At 33.0% G+C, this 18,325-nt stretch overlaps 1 protein-coding gene across 2 annotated transcripts in view; it reads left to right on the forward strand.

Annotated features, from left to right (window-relative positions):
- The window catches only part of Mdga2 (MAM domain containing glycosylphosphatidylinositol anchor 2), a 715,797-nt gene that overhangs the window by 551,358 nt on the left and 146,114 nt on the right, over window positions 1–18,325 (forward strand). For both annotated transcript variants that reach the window (XM_013012262.1, XM_013012263.1), the window contains exon 7: window positions 5,124–5,453. In XM_013012262.1, coding sequence (XP_012867716.1) covers window positions 5,124–5,453 — 330 coding nt within the window. The remainder of the gene's footprint in view (window positions 1–5,123; window positions 5,454–18,325) is intronic.

An 18,325-nucleotide genomic window follows, 5' to 3' on the forward strand; every position in this document is an offset into this window, starting at 1 on the left:
TGAATTGCAAAACCAAAGTAAATTTGTGTTATTAATATGGATGAACATATGTTCATGTGTACACACACAAATGCACATGCACACACATGCACACAATATTTTATTTTCCTTAAGCTGTTTGTATTCTATATGTAGAATAAATTACTTTGATACACAGAAAATATTAAAGTCAGAGATTTGGCTTGAAAGCCAAATGATCCATTCTACTTATCATGATATTTCTTCATTGGAACTCAGGCAAGAGATTGACTTGTCAATTTTTTTCCTCTTTAGAGATTTTGCTATTTAGAAAATTCACATGATAAGCTTAAGCCAAATCCACAATATTAACCAATGCTGATAGCAACAATTTTTTAAAACATAAATTCATATCATTTTGTCAGTGAGGGGGCTTGATCTCTGGGCCTCGGTTCTGTCCCTCAGCTCTTCAGCTTGAGGCAAGCACTGTACCACTTGATCCACAGTGCGACTTCCGGTTTTCTGGTGGTTAATTTGAAATAAGAATCTCACGGATGTTTCTGCCTGAGCTGGCTTTGAACCTCGATCCTAAGATATCAGCCTCCTGAGTAGCTAGGATTACAGATGTGAGCCACTGGTGCCTGGCTCAAATTCATACCTTTTTGAGATCATTTTTTGGAACACATTTATTACGTTGCTTTCTATAACTATTTTACATTTAGATTTTACATTTAATTTTACAGTTTCAAGTTATTAGTTGAACAGTCACAATGTGTAGTATGAATATTGACAATATATTTATAACCTTTCAATGCCAAATCAATTTAATATGCTACTGTGCAGAGCACAGAACTACGGATAAGTGCACAGTAAGTTAATGTCAAGTACAAAACAATTGTTTTGTGTGTTTGCATATGATAACCAATATATACATTTCCAATGAACATTACTCATAAATGTACCCTGATACAATCCGACGAGAAAATATTTTACGGAATATTTTTGGCTTCTCTGTCATCTATGTTTATCAGCTTGGCCTATAATTTTCTTCCTTTGTTGTATTTTTTACTGTTTTTGGAATATGTGATAATAGTAGTTTCATAGTATAAATTTGATAATGTTCTTTCCATTTATAATTCCTTCCATTTATAATTTGGAGTATGGATATCAGTTCTTTAAATGTCTGGTAGAATTTGGTAGCACACCTGTTAGTTCTTGGGTTTTTCTTTGTTGAGAGACTATTACTGCTTTAATTTTGTTGCTCCTTATAGGTCTATTTAAATGGTTTATAGCCTCTTAGGTAAGTCAAATGTATCTAGAAATATACTCATTTCTTCTAGGTTTCACAATTTATTTGAATATGTTTTCAGATTGTTCCTTCATGATCTTCTGGATTGTTATTCATTGTAATATATCACTACTAATCTCTAATTTTTTATTTGGTTCCTATTTCTGGTCCTTTTAGTGAAATTAATGAAGGGCTTATCTATCTTTTCAAAGAACCAACTTTTTATTTCTTTGTCTGTGTTTGATTAAATCTCTATTTCATTGATTTCTTGCACTAATCTTTAATTCTTTCCATTTGCTAATTGAGATGCTTCATCAGGTACTTTTGAAGATGTTTCTGGGCTGTGTTTGTTCATTTGTTGCTGATGTAGATGATCAGAGCTATAAACTTTTTTTCCTAGCATTACTGTAGCTGTTTCTCCAGTTCTTGCAGGTTATGTTCTCATTTTCATTAAATTCTAGGAACTTTGGAATTTTTTTCAGTGATCTGTTAATCATTCACCAATAGTTGTTCAGTTTCCATGCATTTTATTTTGTTTTGTTTTTAATTTTTTTTATGTTGAGATCTAACCTTATTTCAGTGTGAGCTGATAAAATTCAGGAGTTATTTCTATCTTCTTATATTTTCTATAGTTTCTGTACAGCAAAGGAAATGGTCAAGAAAGAGAACAGAGAGTCTAGAGATTAGAAAAAAAATCTGTCAAGGGATTAATTACTAGGCTATTCAGGGTGCCCAAAATATTAAACTAACATAAGATAACTCAATCATTCATTTGGGCAAATGAACTCAAGAAGGGACTTAAAGGGAGAGCAAGAAGAGGCTGCTCTCTAGCTAGAACTATGTATCTGGACAGTATTAGGAAACTCACTGATATTTGAATAATAGAGGGCAGATATAAAGATGAAAGAGAAACTAATAGGATTTTACTATATAAATAGAATAGATGTCTGTGTGAAATACAACAAGGAGAGTCTCTTTAAACAACATATACTTAAAAACTAAAATGAATAGTAGGTATGTAAAACAGGTTTGTGGGGAGAGTGGTAGGAGGAGAATAAAAGATGAATGGAATATGAACGTGCTCAAAGTAGTTTATACACATTCGTGAAAACAGATGAATGAATGAAACTTGTGAAATTGTGTGCAAGAGGGGAGGAGAAGGCAGGAGAGTGATGGAAGAGAATGTTCTGATCAGGGAACAAGGTAAGGAAATATGGAGATGTCAAAAAAACGAATCTCCTTGAATGCTAACAAAATCTTCCTCTGATATACTCTCACATTAGTAATATGAATTGATTTTTAAGTGAATATGTAAAAATTAAAATTTTCAAAATTGATGGCCATTGTATAAAAATTCACCTAAGTTTATCATTTTTCTTTACAAACATTTTAAGGAACAGTCTTTTTTTTAAAAATAGTATGTTTTTTATTGTAAAGATACCGTACAGAGGGGTTACAGTTCATGATCAAGGTAATGAGTCCATTTCCTATCAAGCATTGTTACTCCCTCCTTTGTTTTTCCCCTACTATGCATTTCCTCCCAACCTCCCCAATTCTTCCCTCTCCCCCCTCCCCGCAAAGTTGTAAGTTCGTTTTTAACATAGTGTCTTGTACATCTCATTGTTACAATGAGTCAACCTGTATCCTTATTTCAGCATTTTGCTATTAAGGAACAATCTTATAGAGGATTCATTTACCTGTTACAATGCTTACATAAGTACATATTTTAGGCCCATTTCTTAAAGTATTTTCTATGTTCATGTGATATGTTGTGTACTATAGAATTGTGATTACATTTATATTGCTTATGCAAAATATTCCACACCAGGTATGGTAGCCATGACATTGTGAAGTCATCCCTCAGTGCCTGTAAGATGAAAATCTCCCACTGTAAGGAGTAGAAGACTCCAATGGTACCCTAGCTCTGTTCCACAGTTACCTATTCTAAAGATAGGCATAAATAAGATTCATAGACTGAATTTTATGATAGAAAATGCTAACAAGCAATAATATTAAAGCATGCTATATTTGCTTCCTGGGGCTTTCATTGAGACAAACTTAGTGGTGACTCTAAGCATCTTTTCCAAGATGCTTATTTCATAAAGCATATAAAACACCTCATGCCTACTTAATGTATTAATTTATTTGGTGCAAAAATTGACCTATGATCTATGAGCATACAAAGGCAAGTGAGGATTAGGTTTATTCTTCTTTTGTTTATCTTAAGTAATTGGAACTTAACTAATGCTAAGTTGAGAGAAGAACTCCTATAGATATGTCTTGAGTAAAAAGAAAGGTACACATTTCAATCTTTGTTTTTCATTTTTATTTATTTCTCTTCATTATATATAGATAGAAAACCATACAAAATATATTTGAAGTTAACAAGTCAACAAATTTAGAAGTATTTTGTTATTTCCCTTCCCCTCCCCAAATTAGAAAAATATATATACAAGATGCAGGACACCAGAATCAAGTTCAGTGAAAACAGGGGTTATACTGTGGGGAAGGAACATACCAATGAAACAAAAAAAACACATAGTACATTATAAATACGTTAAAAACAATAGCAAGAAAGAAAAAAATTGTGTCCCTATCTTGGGGTTAATTTTGCTTAACATCATTTTATATGGTCATATATACAGGTTGACCCATTGTAACCATGAGATGTACATGACACTATGTTGAAAACGGACTTTACAACTTTGGGGGAAGGGAGTAGTTGGGGAGATGGGGAAGGAAGGGATGGTAGGGGAAAAACAAAGGAGGAGGAAAAAATGCTCAATGAGAAATGTACTCATTACCTTACTCATGTAACTGTAACCCCTCTGTACAGTATTTTTACAATAAAAAACATTAAAAAAGAGAACTTTAGAAGCAACTTTTTTTCTAAATTTAAAAACACTCTCACCTCTGGCTTCTTCTTCATGTTTACAGATTTTTCCTGGTATTCATTGAACTGAGGAAAACCATGTTAAATACAGGAGGAATTAAGCAAAACAAAGTTAAAAGTCTTTAGGTGTCTGCAGGTCTATTAAATTGACATCATTTTTGATAGCATCTTTATGCTTATTGGGTTCATAATAAAAGGGAATGACCACCATTTTATCCTGATGATGGTGTGTTATGCATTTGCTACTTTTATCATGTATACATTTGTATCATATAAGCATGCTTAAGATGAAGGGAAATTAGAGGATATTAGAAAAAGAAGAGTGTGAATATGAGAGAATTTGGCATAAAGGAGAAAACTCTGTTTTATATTCAGTTGCACAGTGTCATTCAGAGTTGAGACATAGTAAGCCTGTAACTGCTCCCCCAGCAGCCTTCTGGAGTCCTTACAGTTGATCTAGGTTGAGAGCGAAGATGCATAAAACACTGTGGTTGGGAAAGAAACATAGCAGGTATTCCAAGCCATCTCTCAGAGAGGGTCTTTTCGTTATATGCATGAGAGAATCAGCAAACACATTGAACAGGAAATTCCTATGTATGGCAGCACAAAAGAATTAATAGCAAAAGTCTTTGCTTGTTAAAAAAATTCTAGTTCAAGTTATTTCTCGATTTGAAAATGTCTTGTGAATGTGAATCAATTCATTTCTTCCTGGGCCAGTTTTCATCAGCCTTAAATACAATATTTGAAGGAATGTATCATCCAATTAAAGCATTTTTAAAAATTCTCAAGTGAGTTAGTGTTTTGTATTATTTCGGGATGGTCAGGATAAGGTTGATGGGTATGCAAACTATATACAAATAACAGAAATGTGCATATTTTTTCTTGTTTTCCTTTGCATTATTTCAGCTCAAACATGTTTACCCAGATGTTTACCTAGCATTCCCAAAAGGAATGCTAACTACTTATGGAATTTTTATATTTTAGCACTAAAGAAAGGACGATTTTGGATCACCCCTGATCCTTATCACAAAGATGACAACATCCAGATTGGACGGGAGGTGAAAATATCTTGCCAAGTGGAAGCTGTCCCTTCAGAGGAGTTAACTTTCAGTTGGTTTAAAAACGGCCGTCCACTGAGAAGCTCTGAGCGGATGGTGATCACGCAGACTGACCCCGACGTCTCCCCCGGAACCACAAACCTGGATATCATTGATTTAAAATTCACGGATTTTGGGACATACACATGTGTAGCCTCTCTGAAAGGAGGAGGAATATCTGATATCAGCATTGATGTTAATATTTCCAGCAGCACAGGTAAGAAGCACATACATGATGCATTTCATGTTCATGTTAACCTAATGTCTGTAAACTCGACAAAACGATCGAGCCACACTGAGAACTTATTTTTTTTTTAATTTTCTAAAACCAAAAATGTTATTGTTCTGGTGAATACCCAATTGAGAGACATTGTTATTTCCATTTCGGTTTCGATTTGCGTGAGCCAATACAAATTGGACAAATAACATTAACAGCACTGAGACAGATATAATTTTATAGGTTAAATGCAATTATTTTTCATGAACTATGAACCCTTGCAGAACTTTAAAATGTAATGTGAACCAGGGTTAATAATAACTGAGTAAAGAACTGAGGCAATATTTGGAAGTTGTAAATGCACAGAAAAGAAATGCTGAGATAATTTACGATTTTAAAATAAAACCCATGAGCTTGGAGCTAGCAGCTCACACCTGTCATCCTAGCTCCTGAGGAGGCAGGGATCTGAGGATTGCAGTTCAAAACTAGCTGGGACTGGAAAGTCTGTGAGACTCTCCTCTTAATTAACTATCCCTGAGCCAGAAGCAAAGATGTGGCTCAAGTGGTAGAGCCTTGAGTAAAAGCAAAGGCACCGTGCCCAGGCCCATACCTTCACAAATAAATAAATAAAGACATATAGGAAATACATTCTCCTCTAACAAGGTCATCTGTAGTCAGATATGATTTGGACTTAAATATGGAATGAAAACATAGATTTAAAGTTCAAAATGAAAATACATGCTTAGTTTTCTCTGATTACATGTACAACTATAAGTGAGGAAAGTTTTAGTGGTTTGTGATTTGTTATGGGATCATAGATTAATCTCAAGATGGTTTAAGAGCTTCACTTCTATTAAGTGTAACTAGTGAGCATCTATATTAGCTGCATTTATTTTGTCAATTTGTCACTAAATTGAATTTTACTTGGAGATTGATTCTTTCACAGTGCAAGCTGAATAATACGGATGGACATCATAGAATATAATGCTCATAGATGCACTCTGTTTTAATGAGTATTTGACAATGGGCTTTCCTCTCCAAGGCAGGCCATGTATTGACTTGTACTTTGTTATTCACCTGTGACCTTGTGCCTTCTATCAGCTCCAAATTCAGTGCATCAGATTGATTTTATTTTTAAGGAACATAGTTCCATACTTCAAGCAGAAATAAATTATTTTTATCATTCTGCTTTCTAAAGAATATTCAATTTTATCTATTATAATTAATGTGAAAGGAAGTTGGAGTCATAAAGAGTACATCTGTTTAGACACTAGTCCTTTACCAGATTAAAAAAATAAGTTTTTTTATCCAATTGATCTTCAAATGTTGATGGTAACATTAGGAGATGAGTTCTTTTAGGATGTTGGTGGAAAACTGCTGACACATTTAATTAACAAATATTCACTGACTAATGCCTTAAGTAATTCTGTACTATAAGTGGTCTTTCTCTTCCAATAGGAGTACAAGGTGGGCACAGTTGGCTGACACTTTTAATCCTAGCTACTAAGGAGGCCGAGATCTGAGAATTGCAGTTCAAAGCCAACCTAGGCTGGAAAGTCTATATGACTCTTATGTCCAATTAACTACCAGAAAACCAGAGGTAGAGTTGTGGCTCAATGTGGTAAAATAATACTATCCTTGAGCAACAAAGCTCATGGATAGTATCCAGGCCCTTGACTTAAAAAAAAAGAACAAAACCAATTTAATTAAATCCAAGATTCTTAGATACTTTTCTAAGATTGCTCTGAAAGTAATTATAACAATTATTTTGTTTGGTCTGGTTACTTGTCTGCTTTTTTCCCTCCATTTCTTTTTCAGAAACAGTAGCACAAAAAAAAAAAACCAAAGAATCAATGCTTTTATCTAAAAAGATTAACTGGATTAGGGTATGGGTCAGTTACAGTTCAAGGAGAAGGGACCACAAAATAAAATGAAGAAAGGGACATTATAAAATTACTGTTAAGAAAATCTCTAACATTAACTTTTAAGTGTGCTAGTTATGTTGCCCATTTGAAACTATTTATTATTATTCTAAATATTCTAAAAGGAAAATCCAAGAGGATTAGAGACTATATTTTACTCCTGAAGTGTTTTTCAACACTAAAATGTTAATAGTAACAATGTAATTTACTTATTATGTTTTCATGATTACCAACTAGAAATAAGATTTAAAAAATATATTTTCTTCTTCAAATCACTGGCCCAATGAAATTCACCACACTCCCTTACACAGATCTGGATCTCTCTAAAATGAAATCTTGAGAAGTCAAAGATTTTTTTCTAATTTTTCCTAGTTGCAATCTCAGTATTTGGGGCAACATACAGCATACAGTTGGTACTCAATAAATAATGTAAGTTTTTACACTTAGGTTTACTCTTAGGTTGCCTGTTTTTATTCTATTACCTGTGTAAATTAGCTTTTGGTGTGTTTCTTGCACTGTTATGTAATTATTTACTGACTTTGAGAACAATTACTCAATAGACAACTCTATACTATGACAGTGGATTTTCACTATTATGCTAGCATAGCTGCATAGTTTCTGGTACAGTAAAAGTGAGAATTCGGCCATTGTCCAAAAATGGTTAAGAAATTACTATTAGTCACATGAAAACAATAAAATAGTTTAAAGCAGCTATAAAGTAGGCTACTCATGAGGCTGGCCACTCAGTAGATTGTATTTCAGTGGGGACTGGGATGACTTGTAAAAGTGATAGCACATTGTGTCTTTACTGTCTTATATTATTCTCACACTGGCTTTGATATTCTGTTCCTCCTCAGTACAGTGTAATACCAGAAGCCAGGATAAAGCTCTATAGGACTGACATCTTGTAAGTCAACTGATATTAATATTCTGTTCCTCCTACAGTACAGTGTAATACCAGAAGCCAGGATAAAGCTCTATAGGACTGACATCTTGTAAGTCAACTGATATTAATAATAACTACAGCAGATGGCAAGGCTCAGTTGGTAGAGTGCTTGCCTAGAGTGTGGACATGGGTTCAATTCCAACTACTGGAAAAAAGGAAAAAACCTAACTAAGCAAGATTATGGTTTTTATATGATAAACAACTGCACTTAATAATATGAAGATAGGTTTGTTCTAGGCTAGGATGTAAATGAGAATTCACAAGCTATAAGATGGACAAAGATTTTGGACTGATTTAGCACTCAAAATCACAGAGAATATAAAGGCAATTTATGCAGATTGTTTGAGTAAATCAAAGAGAATGAAGCAACTGCTTAGAAATGGGTATATGTGGAAGTCTTTTAGGTTCTGGGTTTTCCAAGTTTTGTTTTTATTAAGGAAATAAGCACTGACAAAATGGTCATTAGTTTTGTTCTGTTGAAGATATTTTCATGTTAAACGTAATTTAAGGGTAACATTTTAAAACACAAAGTTTCTGAGCCTTTAAGTTTTCATAAAAATAGCATATAATAAATCAATAATCTCAGTACTTACTATGTAACATTTCTTCAATTGACAGTCACACGGCTGAGATTATTTTTAAATTGAAATATAAAATATTTCAGGAAAGTAAATGTTACTTATAACATTAATATTATTTTTAGAGATTTGATTGTAAGGAAATGTTAGAGAGGCTAGCTACATATATTTTGAATTTGATCATTCATTTGAATGGCTAAAAAAAGTTCTGATCTACATGAGCATAAAGTATCTCATTTTCATATGAGTTTAATATTTAAAAGGAATTTTTTAATCCTTACTCTGTAAGCATACAAATTATGCATATTATGCATATTTCTTGTTTTGCCAAGTTAAATATCCATGTCTTTCAAATTCTGTTAGTTAATTATTTCTACCTCCTGGGTACTGTAGTGTATGTCAATATTACACATGTACCTTGCTCTGAGGTAAATGATAATTTAAATTTTCAAGACAATTTGCATAGAAACCAGACATGGTATAGAATAGAAAGCTATTGTGCTTAGAATTTGGCCAGACAGCTATAGACACTGTGAATCCATTGGTCAGGGTCTCACACAGGAATATAGGGATATGTCACAAATAATTCATATATGAGTAAATATAGAAAGAAATAGCATTTGGAGAGTAGAAGGGAAAAACCAAATTGTTTAAATAGGGATACAGGTTGACCTATTGCAACAATGAGATGTACAAGACATTATGTTGACAAATGAACTTTACAATTTAGTGGGGGGAGGGATGTAGTTGTGGAGATGGAAGGGAAGGGATGGTAGGGGAAAAACAGAAGAGGAGGCAACAATGCTCATGTGATTGTAACCCCTCTGTACAGTATTTTCACAATAAAAACTTAGTTAAATAATTAAAAAAGAAATAGCGTTGTAATGATTACATTGGAAGGAGTGGACATTTGACAAAACATATGCAACCTGGAAAGTTTTGGGAATATTAAAATCTTTACTGTTTACAAAATGAAAATTCTTCCCATGCTCAGCACTATTGACAGCAGTCAAAATCAGAATTTTAAATATTTTCATTGCTTGTTTTCTATATATAGATGTATATATATATATATATAGTAAATCTAATCATATGTAATTGTTATAGTAGGTTGTGTGTGAGGGTGTGAGAGAGAGAATGTGTGTGTGTGTGTTTTTGTAAATACAGGAGCTTAAACTCAGGGTGTGGGTGCTGTCGCTCAGCTTTCTCACTCCAACATTCTGTCACTTGAGCTATAGCTTCACTCCTGGCATTCTGCTGGTTAATCAGAAATAAGAATCTCATGACTTTCCCTGCCTGGGCTGCCTTCAAACTGTGATCCTCGGAGTGTCAGCCTCTTGAGTAGTTCTAGTATTGGATAGATTTGTTTGTTGTTTTTCGGGGGGTTGATTTTTAATTTTCAGAGTGTTGTCTGTGAAATGCTATTGCTCCCTCCAGTGCTACTCCATTGTAAGGTTTCTGGTGCTCATTAGTTTGCATATCTTTCTTCCTTTTCATGACTCAATGATTGAGGATTTATAGAAAACACAGATGTATGTGCATCAGGCCTTGAAAACCTAAGCACTGAGACTCTGTTAGATGGAGATTTCCATGATAAGACATCTGGTGGTTAAATATAATAGAAGACATAGGGTTTTGGGGGGTATTGTTTTACTCCTATATTAGAATAAGTAAGCATTTTATATAACAAGATATGGAGCATGAATTAGAATTAAACAAGAGCTTGCAACAGGAACATAGAAGCACAGTGATGACCAAGTGGAAAAATGAGTTCACAAATTGAGCTCTGCTGACTACCTGTATGATTACTTTAATTGTGGTAGTTAACCTAAGTCTACATAAGCATTCACATCTGCAAAATGAAAGTTGTTGATAACAAAGGACTATGCTACACAATGAATAAGAATTGGTAATGAGCAGGAAAGTGAAAAAAATGATTAAATCCACTTAATTGGATCTGCTTCCTTGCCCTTTTCCATTTAAAGAGGAAAAGAAACTCATGAAGTTCTGCTGATTATAACTCTGGTTCTATAAAATAACTACAATGAGGGAGAAGGTAGTTTTATGGAAGAGAAAGTCATAAGTTTCACATGTGAAACTCTGACAATGCTTTGAACAGAGGAACCTTTCATGGATTCTAAACTTATATAATTGGTATCTGAGTTACTGGACAGAGAAAACATATTTCCTACAATCCAAACTTGTGAAATACAATCCATGACCTCTGACTTAATGACAGAGACCAGCTGTTGGCAAACACTGTCTGTGAAGGCCTGGGTAGTAATTTTCAAGTTTTCAGGCCATATGTTCTCTGTCACAGCTATTTTATCATTCTAGTATAATAGACAACCTGCCATGGGTGGTAATTTAATGTGCACAGGTATCTCCTAATAAAACTTTATTTATAAAAGCAGGTGGCTCACTATATTTTGTATATGAGTCACAATATATTGGCCTCTATCCTACACTTCAGAAACTTTTAAGAAGTGAAGCAATGACAAAACGGGATTCAATAGACTTACAATATCCTAAATCAACATATAACTTTTATTTGTTCATACAAGCATAAATACCTTTCATAAAGAATAAAGCAAAAACACAGACTTTATTTCCTGTTCACATGTATCTTCTATTGAATGCTTTGCTAAGTTTACTATTGTCTGTGTTAGAATTGTCTTAATTGTAAAATTAAATGGCAGATATTCCTGAGATTATTCTATAATTGCTCAGATCTCATTATTACTAACATATGGAGTTTTCTACTCCTGTCCTTACACTAGTTGTGAACTCATTTATCTTTTTTAAATCAATTTATATACGTATTTTTGAGTGAGTTAAAAGACTTAATGAAAGATATTATGAAAAATGGCATAAAGTGAATATGTAGTCAGCTGCTTATTCTCTGAAGGGCCTATTTGAAGGGCCAGTGTTCACACTGCTATCAGACAGAATTAGTTTCTTACAGATTGCCTTTCCTCTTAAAGGCTCAATGGGCTGTGTTTACTTGAAAGTGTTATTTTTGTCCTTGATATTGGCTAGGAAGAAGTATAGTGCTAGTTTTATGCTAGGTGTTAGTAAGGACACTGCCCATCTTAAAACAGTGAATTACCTCATCTCCAACCTTTTTTACTTAAAAAAATTGCTTTTCCTCTTTACCTGTAGCACTGGAGTTGAATTTAAGCAGGTCCAAGCAGGCATCTTTACTGTGTTTCTGTCAGTCTTAGGAGGTTTTAATGCTCAATGCATTTGCCAGACTGACACTGAACTAAACAGAGCACTGTTCTCATCAAGTGGAGACAATTCTTTGAATATACACACACATTGTATTTTAGGCAATTTGGGACCAACAATGCTCACAATCATACATAATTCCTATTATTTTTGAGTAAAGGAAAATATTGTTACTGATTTTATATATATGTTATTTGATTACATAATTAAGTATATATCCATTTACCAAGAAGATGATTTTATAATCAGCACTGTTTATTTGCAAACAGGGTTTGCTGTATAGATTTTTTTATTAAAATTTGAAAACAGGTTCCAATAAAAATTTCTTTCAGAATTATTAAATATTCCGAGAATTATTACTTCTGTTGACTTACATTAACTCTGAATTGTTTAGGGCTCCATGCAGATTTTCTATATGTGATACATGTAAACTAAACAATGTGTATTGTCTAAAAAAGCTATAGGAAGTCTGTACTTGAATATTTTAAAGTGTATAGTTTTCCACATATTTGATGGCTAAAATAGTAGGAAACAGCAACACTAAAACCTGTTCTAAAAGAATTTATGTTCACATTTTACATAATTTTGGAAAATGTCAGTTGTCCTCATCAAATATTTTATTTTGTTCTTTATTGTTGTCATTTGAGCACTGTTAGCAATGATGGTATTTGGAAAATGGTTTTTACTTATTACTATCTTTTAGCAGAAACAATTCAAATAATCAAAAATGGTTTTCCTGTTTCAGAGGAACTTCAGAAGCCTAAATGCCTATTTAAATGTGATAAATAATTTAAGAGGAATTACTAAAATCACACAATAGAACAGAGTAATTTGGTAGATAGAAACACTTCAAGAAAACCTATTGAACACTGGAAACCTATACCAAGAAATGAATACAATACATGCAACTCTTTCCCTTTCTTAATGCTGTCTCTGACATTTAATAGAGAAAATATTTAACTCTAAAGAAACTTTTCTTAGTACAAGAAGACTGAATCTGGGAAAATCTAACATATGAAGCAAGAGTAATTGAAAATGCAAGTGAGAATAATGTCTAGTGCTTTATTTACAATGACAAAGAGCAACCAGGATTTTGTGTCACTCAGAATTGTAGAATTAATTCATAACAATGACAATAAATTAGATATATATTATATAAACCTAAGATTTACTCAATAAGAAAGTAGAATAAAGGAAAAAATAATATATAGAGAATCTAATTCATAACAGAATTTATCTATCTATCTATATTCCATTGTGATTACTCTTGAGTAACTTTAACAGGTAAAGTTTATCATTTGCTTTAATACACACTGAAAGTAACATAGAAGCACAGAGAAAGTGACATTGAATTTGCTTAGTAAGAGGTCCAAAGGGAATGTTGCACCTGGATTCTTTTAGGAAGGAGATACTAGAATTTTAGTAGGAATTTAGGATACAACATTAGGCCTTATTATCTCATATTCACACAATCAAAACCAACCAGCCAACTTTTTTTCAAGGGATTAGTATGATCTGATTGGTGACTTGGGATCATACTTACTGGGTCAGTTGGCAGTTTCAAGAAACAGAGACAGTTAAAAAAGAGAAGTACAAAAATTAAATAATAAAATATAAGAGCTAGGCTAGAGGTCTAACAAGAATTGAGGAAAGCCAAATGTTTCATTTGTTTTCCCCAACAGTGCAGATTACCTTTGTATTATGAGGAAGTGCTCAGTGAGTAACATACAGATTTTGTGAGAAAGAGACAAAATTACAAATCAGATGAAAGTGAAGGCAATGGGATTAATGAACATGTATAGACATTAATCTCATGAAAAGATCAAACACCTATGACAAGTCAGTCAATCTGGTTGCATCTTAGATTCTTTATTTTTTTAACTATGGTTTTGAGAGGTATTTTAAGATGGAGTTGAAAGAAATAGGGTGAGAGAAAAAGAACACAAGAAAAATGTTCCAGGTTGATGCTGTACATGGAGGTTTCCTTTATTTGGCTGGAGAGATTGATAGAAATCAATGAGGTACTGTGGAATACCCACAACCTCTCTTACTAAGGAGCATTTGAGTCAATGACCAATGCTCTCAAGTCAATTTTAAAAAGATCCTGATTAACACAAAGCAATGTCTGTCTGGTAGTGTTGTTTCTGGACTTGGGTCTAGGCCTAAATTTAACACCTAGTAGTTTTATGACCTTGACATTAGACTTCAGATTTTTAATTTACAGAATAAAGTGATTAAGTGAGCAACTGGTATCCAAATGATGTTCTGAAGATGACTATAAATTACTCGAAATTTTCTCAAGATGTACTAAACTTCAGGGAAAAGGGAAATAAAAAACCAGCTAAGGGAAATAAAAAAAGAAAAACAGCTAAGCATTTTAAAACCCAATTGCAATTGTATCAGAACATTTTTCTCTTGCATATATAGAATTTCCATGTAAAATTATATTTGGACAAAGTTTTCTGACGTCTTTTTTCACATATATACATGCACATATTAAACACTCATAATTGAAAAGAATTGTGCTAAATGAGCTTTTCTACCCCTAAAATGTTATGATTCTATGATTCTAAAACATTATATTTTCTTGTGCAGATTGTGGTAATACCATATTTTAGGTTGTGACAAAGGCCTGAGAGAACAAATTTTGGGGGGTCTAAAAGTAGTAAAGTGAATAATAAGACATCTTTGTGGTTTTGGTGACTAATTAGATAATCAGGTCTAATGATCAGAAGAAAGGTCAATATTTCACAATTTTTGTGTTAATTAGGAACAGATGGAATCTTCTAAGAAGAGGATACAAAGCAAGTATTTTAAAAATGTACAAGCACATGGTAAGCAAAGTATAAACTACAGAAAAAAAAGAATTATTGATAGGACTCAAGGAATATCAACACCCTAATTGTGTAAACAAATACCCAATAGAAACTTTCCATATTATGTTTTCAGGGTCTAAGACAATTCTTCATTATTGTAAGTTACGTAAATGCTTATTTTTTTCTCAGATGTTAGCATTGCTGCATATAAGCAAGCTTTCATTTTCAATTAAGTGACAGGACTAAAATATGAAGGAGTGAAGAAAGATGAAGAATAATAAATGAAGGGTGAAATACAAGAAGAACAAAGATGAAATAGTGATTTAAAAAGATGGAATAGGAGAGAAGAGATGATCAGAGTTTAATTCTGGTCATTTGGAATAAAAAGCATCTCTATACAGATTTTTTGCATCTTTTTAAGCAGGCTCAAGGTAGTTTTGTAGATTCTCACAGGAAGTGGTAAGATTATCAGTTCCTCCTTCAATGTCATTTCAAGGAGCTAGAGGGAATATTTAAGACCCTTTTAGTTGTAAATTATTTTGAAAGTCATAAATTATATTCTTTTGCTACTTTTTTGAGATTACATGAATGCAAAGACTGGGTGAGTTAATAATCTATTTTTATATAGGAGTTCAATAAACATTAATCATATTTTAAAATTGCACTTTGCTCACATAAAACTGAATCTATGCAATTATGAAATAACATTGGATTTATAATTTCCCTGAAATTAATATCTTGAAATACCCCCAATTTTCCCAAATTCAAAGGCCAAGATTGTGCTGTTCAAATTAGAGTTTATCCCATAGTTTATTATTATGATCAATAAAAAAGAGATGAGTATGACTGATTTGTGCTTCCTATACCTACCCTTCCTCCACTGCTAATGAAAGTAATAGGAACATAGGAGCTGTCTGAATTTTAATTGATTGAATAGAGATTTCATTAATCTAATGATTGCTGAAAAATATCATTGGTTGTTTTCATAACTTGACTATAAAATTATAATAATGCTCAATAATTTTAGAGACTTATGACATATCTTAACTAATGAAGAGTAAATGCCTCCATCCTATTTATGGAAAAGAATGCAATATAGCTACTGAGTAGTATCCTAAAACTGTAGTACCTGGACTAATACTGGCATTTTTGCAGATTTACTTGAGTCTAGTGGAAAACTAAAACTTTGACATATTTTTCTTTTATGCAAATTTTACTCTAAGTCTCTGAATCTTCTGGCATCATAAGAAGAATTGTAGTAGTTACTTAGTGTGTATTTAGTGGCTACTTCATTTTACTGTTTGGAATGTTGATACCACAGGTTCAGTCGTTATGTCAAGGTCTTCAAAGTACAAACTGGAACTATAATTCATGCAAAGATACATCTCCAAAATCCACTACTAAATATGTACATTTGCAATGTCAAAGGGCCACAAAAAGTTCTGCAATTTAAAAAATATCCATTCTTCATTGTTAAGTATCAGTGAGATTTGAAAAGGAGATTAAAAAGAATTAGAGAAATTATTAGGATTTTGGTAATGCCAGGAGGGAACACTCACATGTTCACATATCATGTTAAGTAAATAAAATAAATTATTGGACAATGAGATGTACAAGCCCTTATGTCGAAAATGAACTTTACAACTTCTGTGCGGGGGCGGGGGGGAGCGGGGAGGATTGCGTGGGGGGAGCAGGGGGAGGATGGGAAAGTGTGGGAAGGGGAAACAAAGGAGGAGGTTACAATGCTTGATAAGAAATGTACTCATTATCTTGTCCACGTAATTGTAACCTTTCTGTAGAGTATTTTCACAACAAAAAAAGAAAATAAATAAAGTTATTGGGGCCATTCCTGACTCCTATATCAAATAACAGTTAAATATAATTGCTAAATTTCAAGTATTAGTATAATTTTAAATATTGAGGGCATCTATAAATTACATAATATATTCTACAAAGAACGAAATGGGACTCAAACCTCATATAATTTGTTTATTTTCTACAGCTATAACTCGCCTTTAGCTTTATTGAAATCTCAGATTCTAAATGCTGCTCTAGAGATTTCCAAGTGCATTAATGTCATAAGTTAAATGGATATTCTCATTTACTGTCTCTGATGTTCAGTCCTACATCTGTGATAAAGGTCCTGCATGAAAGGTAGACACTTGTACTCATGTGCCAAGATACTGTAGAATGTATTCAGGTAACATTCTCATTGGATCACATATCATAGATAACTGATTATGAATCAGAAGACTGTCAAAGTGTCATCCATTCTATGAACACATCACAAAGAGTATTAGGGCAATGTGTTCTCCTTGCTAGTGATATGTCCCATTAACTCTCTTCTAACCAATGTACACCAATTGAAGAGTAATAAATTCATAAGGGATAATTTTTCAATATATTATTAAGCGAAAGCCTAATGCCATTTAATATAATCATATTTGACTTAGCCATTTGAAATCAGTGGATGTATAGTTTGTGTTTTTAAATCATTACCTAACTGTATTAATAAGCAGCATAATTTAAATATTAACAGTATATCTGGAATATTATTAAACTTATAGCACACTACTGAAGATCGTACTGCTTATGGTGAAGGTACCTTATTTTACAGCAGCATACGAATATACAAAAAAGAAGTATGAATTGTAAATATGAACCTTAAACAGCAAAAGCTCCCCACTCATTTTAGTAAATAAAGCCTACGTTGAAGTTTTTCCATGTAAGTTGCACAACATATAGTGTCAAGGAACAATTTCCATACACAAAGAAAAGCAAAGGAGTTTGGAACTTGCGTATAGTCTATCTTTCACAATTTGAAGTCAGGACTCTAAGAAAGAGAAGGCATTGTGATTATACAACATGAAAAAAACCCTGAGCTTTACAAATGTAAGGGGTTTTTCATGGCTTCACAGCTACTATGTCTTGACATGTTGTTGAACCCAGATCAATGTTGGCTCAAAACCCGGATTTCTCTTGAATAGCATGCATTCTTCCAATCCATTGAGCTCAGATTCTAAGATTCAGGCTCCAGAATTTACTATAACACAAATAATTTTGATGAGTTGAACCCGACTCACAAGCCTTGCCATATTTTGTCCACATTTTCATCTTTGGCCAAAGGATTGGAGCCTACAGAGTCATAATAGCAGCAACCTGCTTACCTTACAGCTTAGCATCAAGAATGAAAGCTTTAGAAATTAGCACATGATACTTACTTGCAGAGGAAGAAAATACTTAAGAATACTAGACTCCTCATCAGTACATGATATACAAAGAAATCAGAAATTTCCTAAATTTTATAGACCTTCTGTCACCAATAATGACTACACTAAAATACAAGAAATGAGAGTAATGCTATTGCACTAGTCAAAAG

Source organism: Dipodomys ordii, unplaced genomic scaffold (assembly GCF_000151885.1).
Source record: "Dipodomys ordii isolate 6190 unplaced genomic scaffold, Dord_2.0 Scaffold16, whole genome shotgun sequence".
Lineage (NCBI taxonomy): Eukaryota > Metazoa > Chordata > Mammalia > Rodentia > Heteromyidae > Dipodomys > Dipodomys ordii.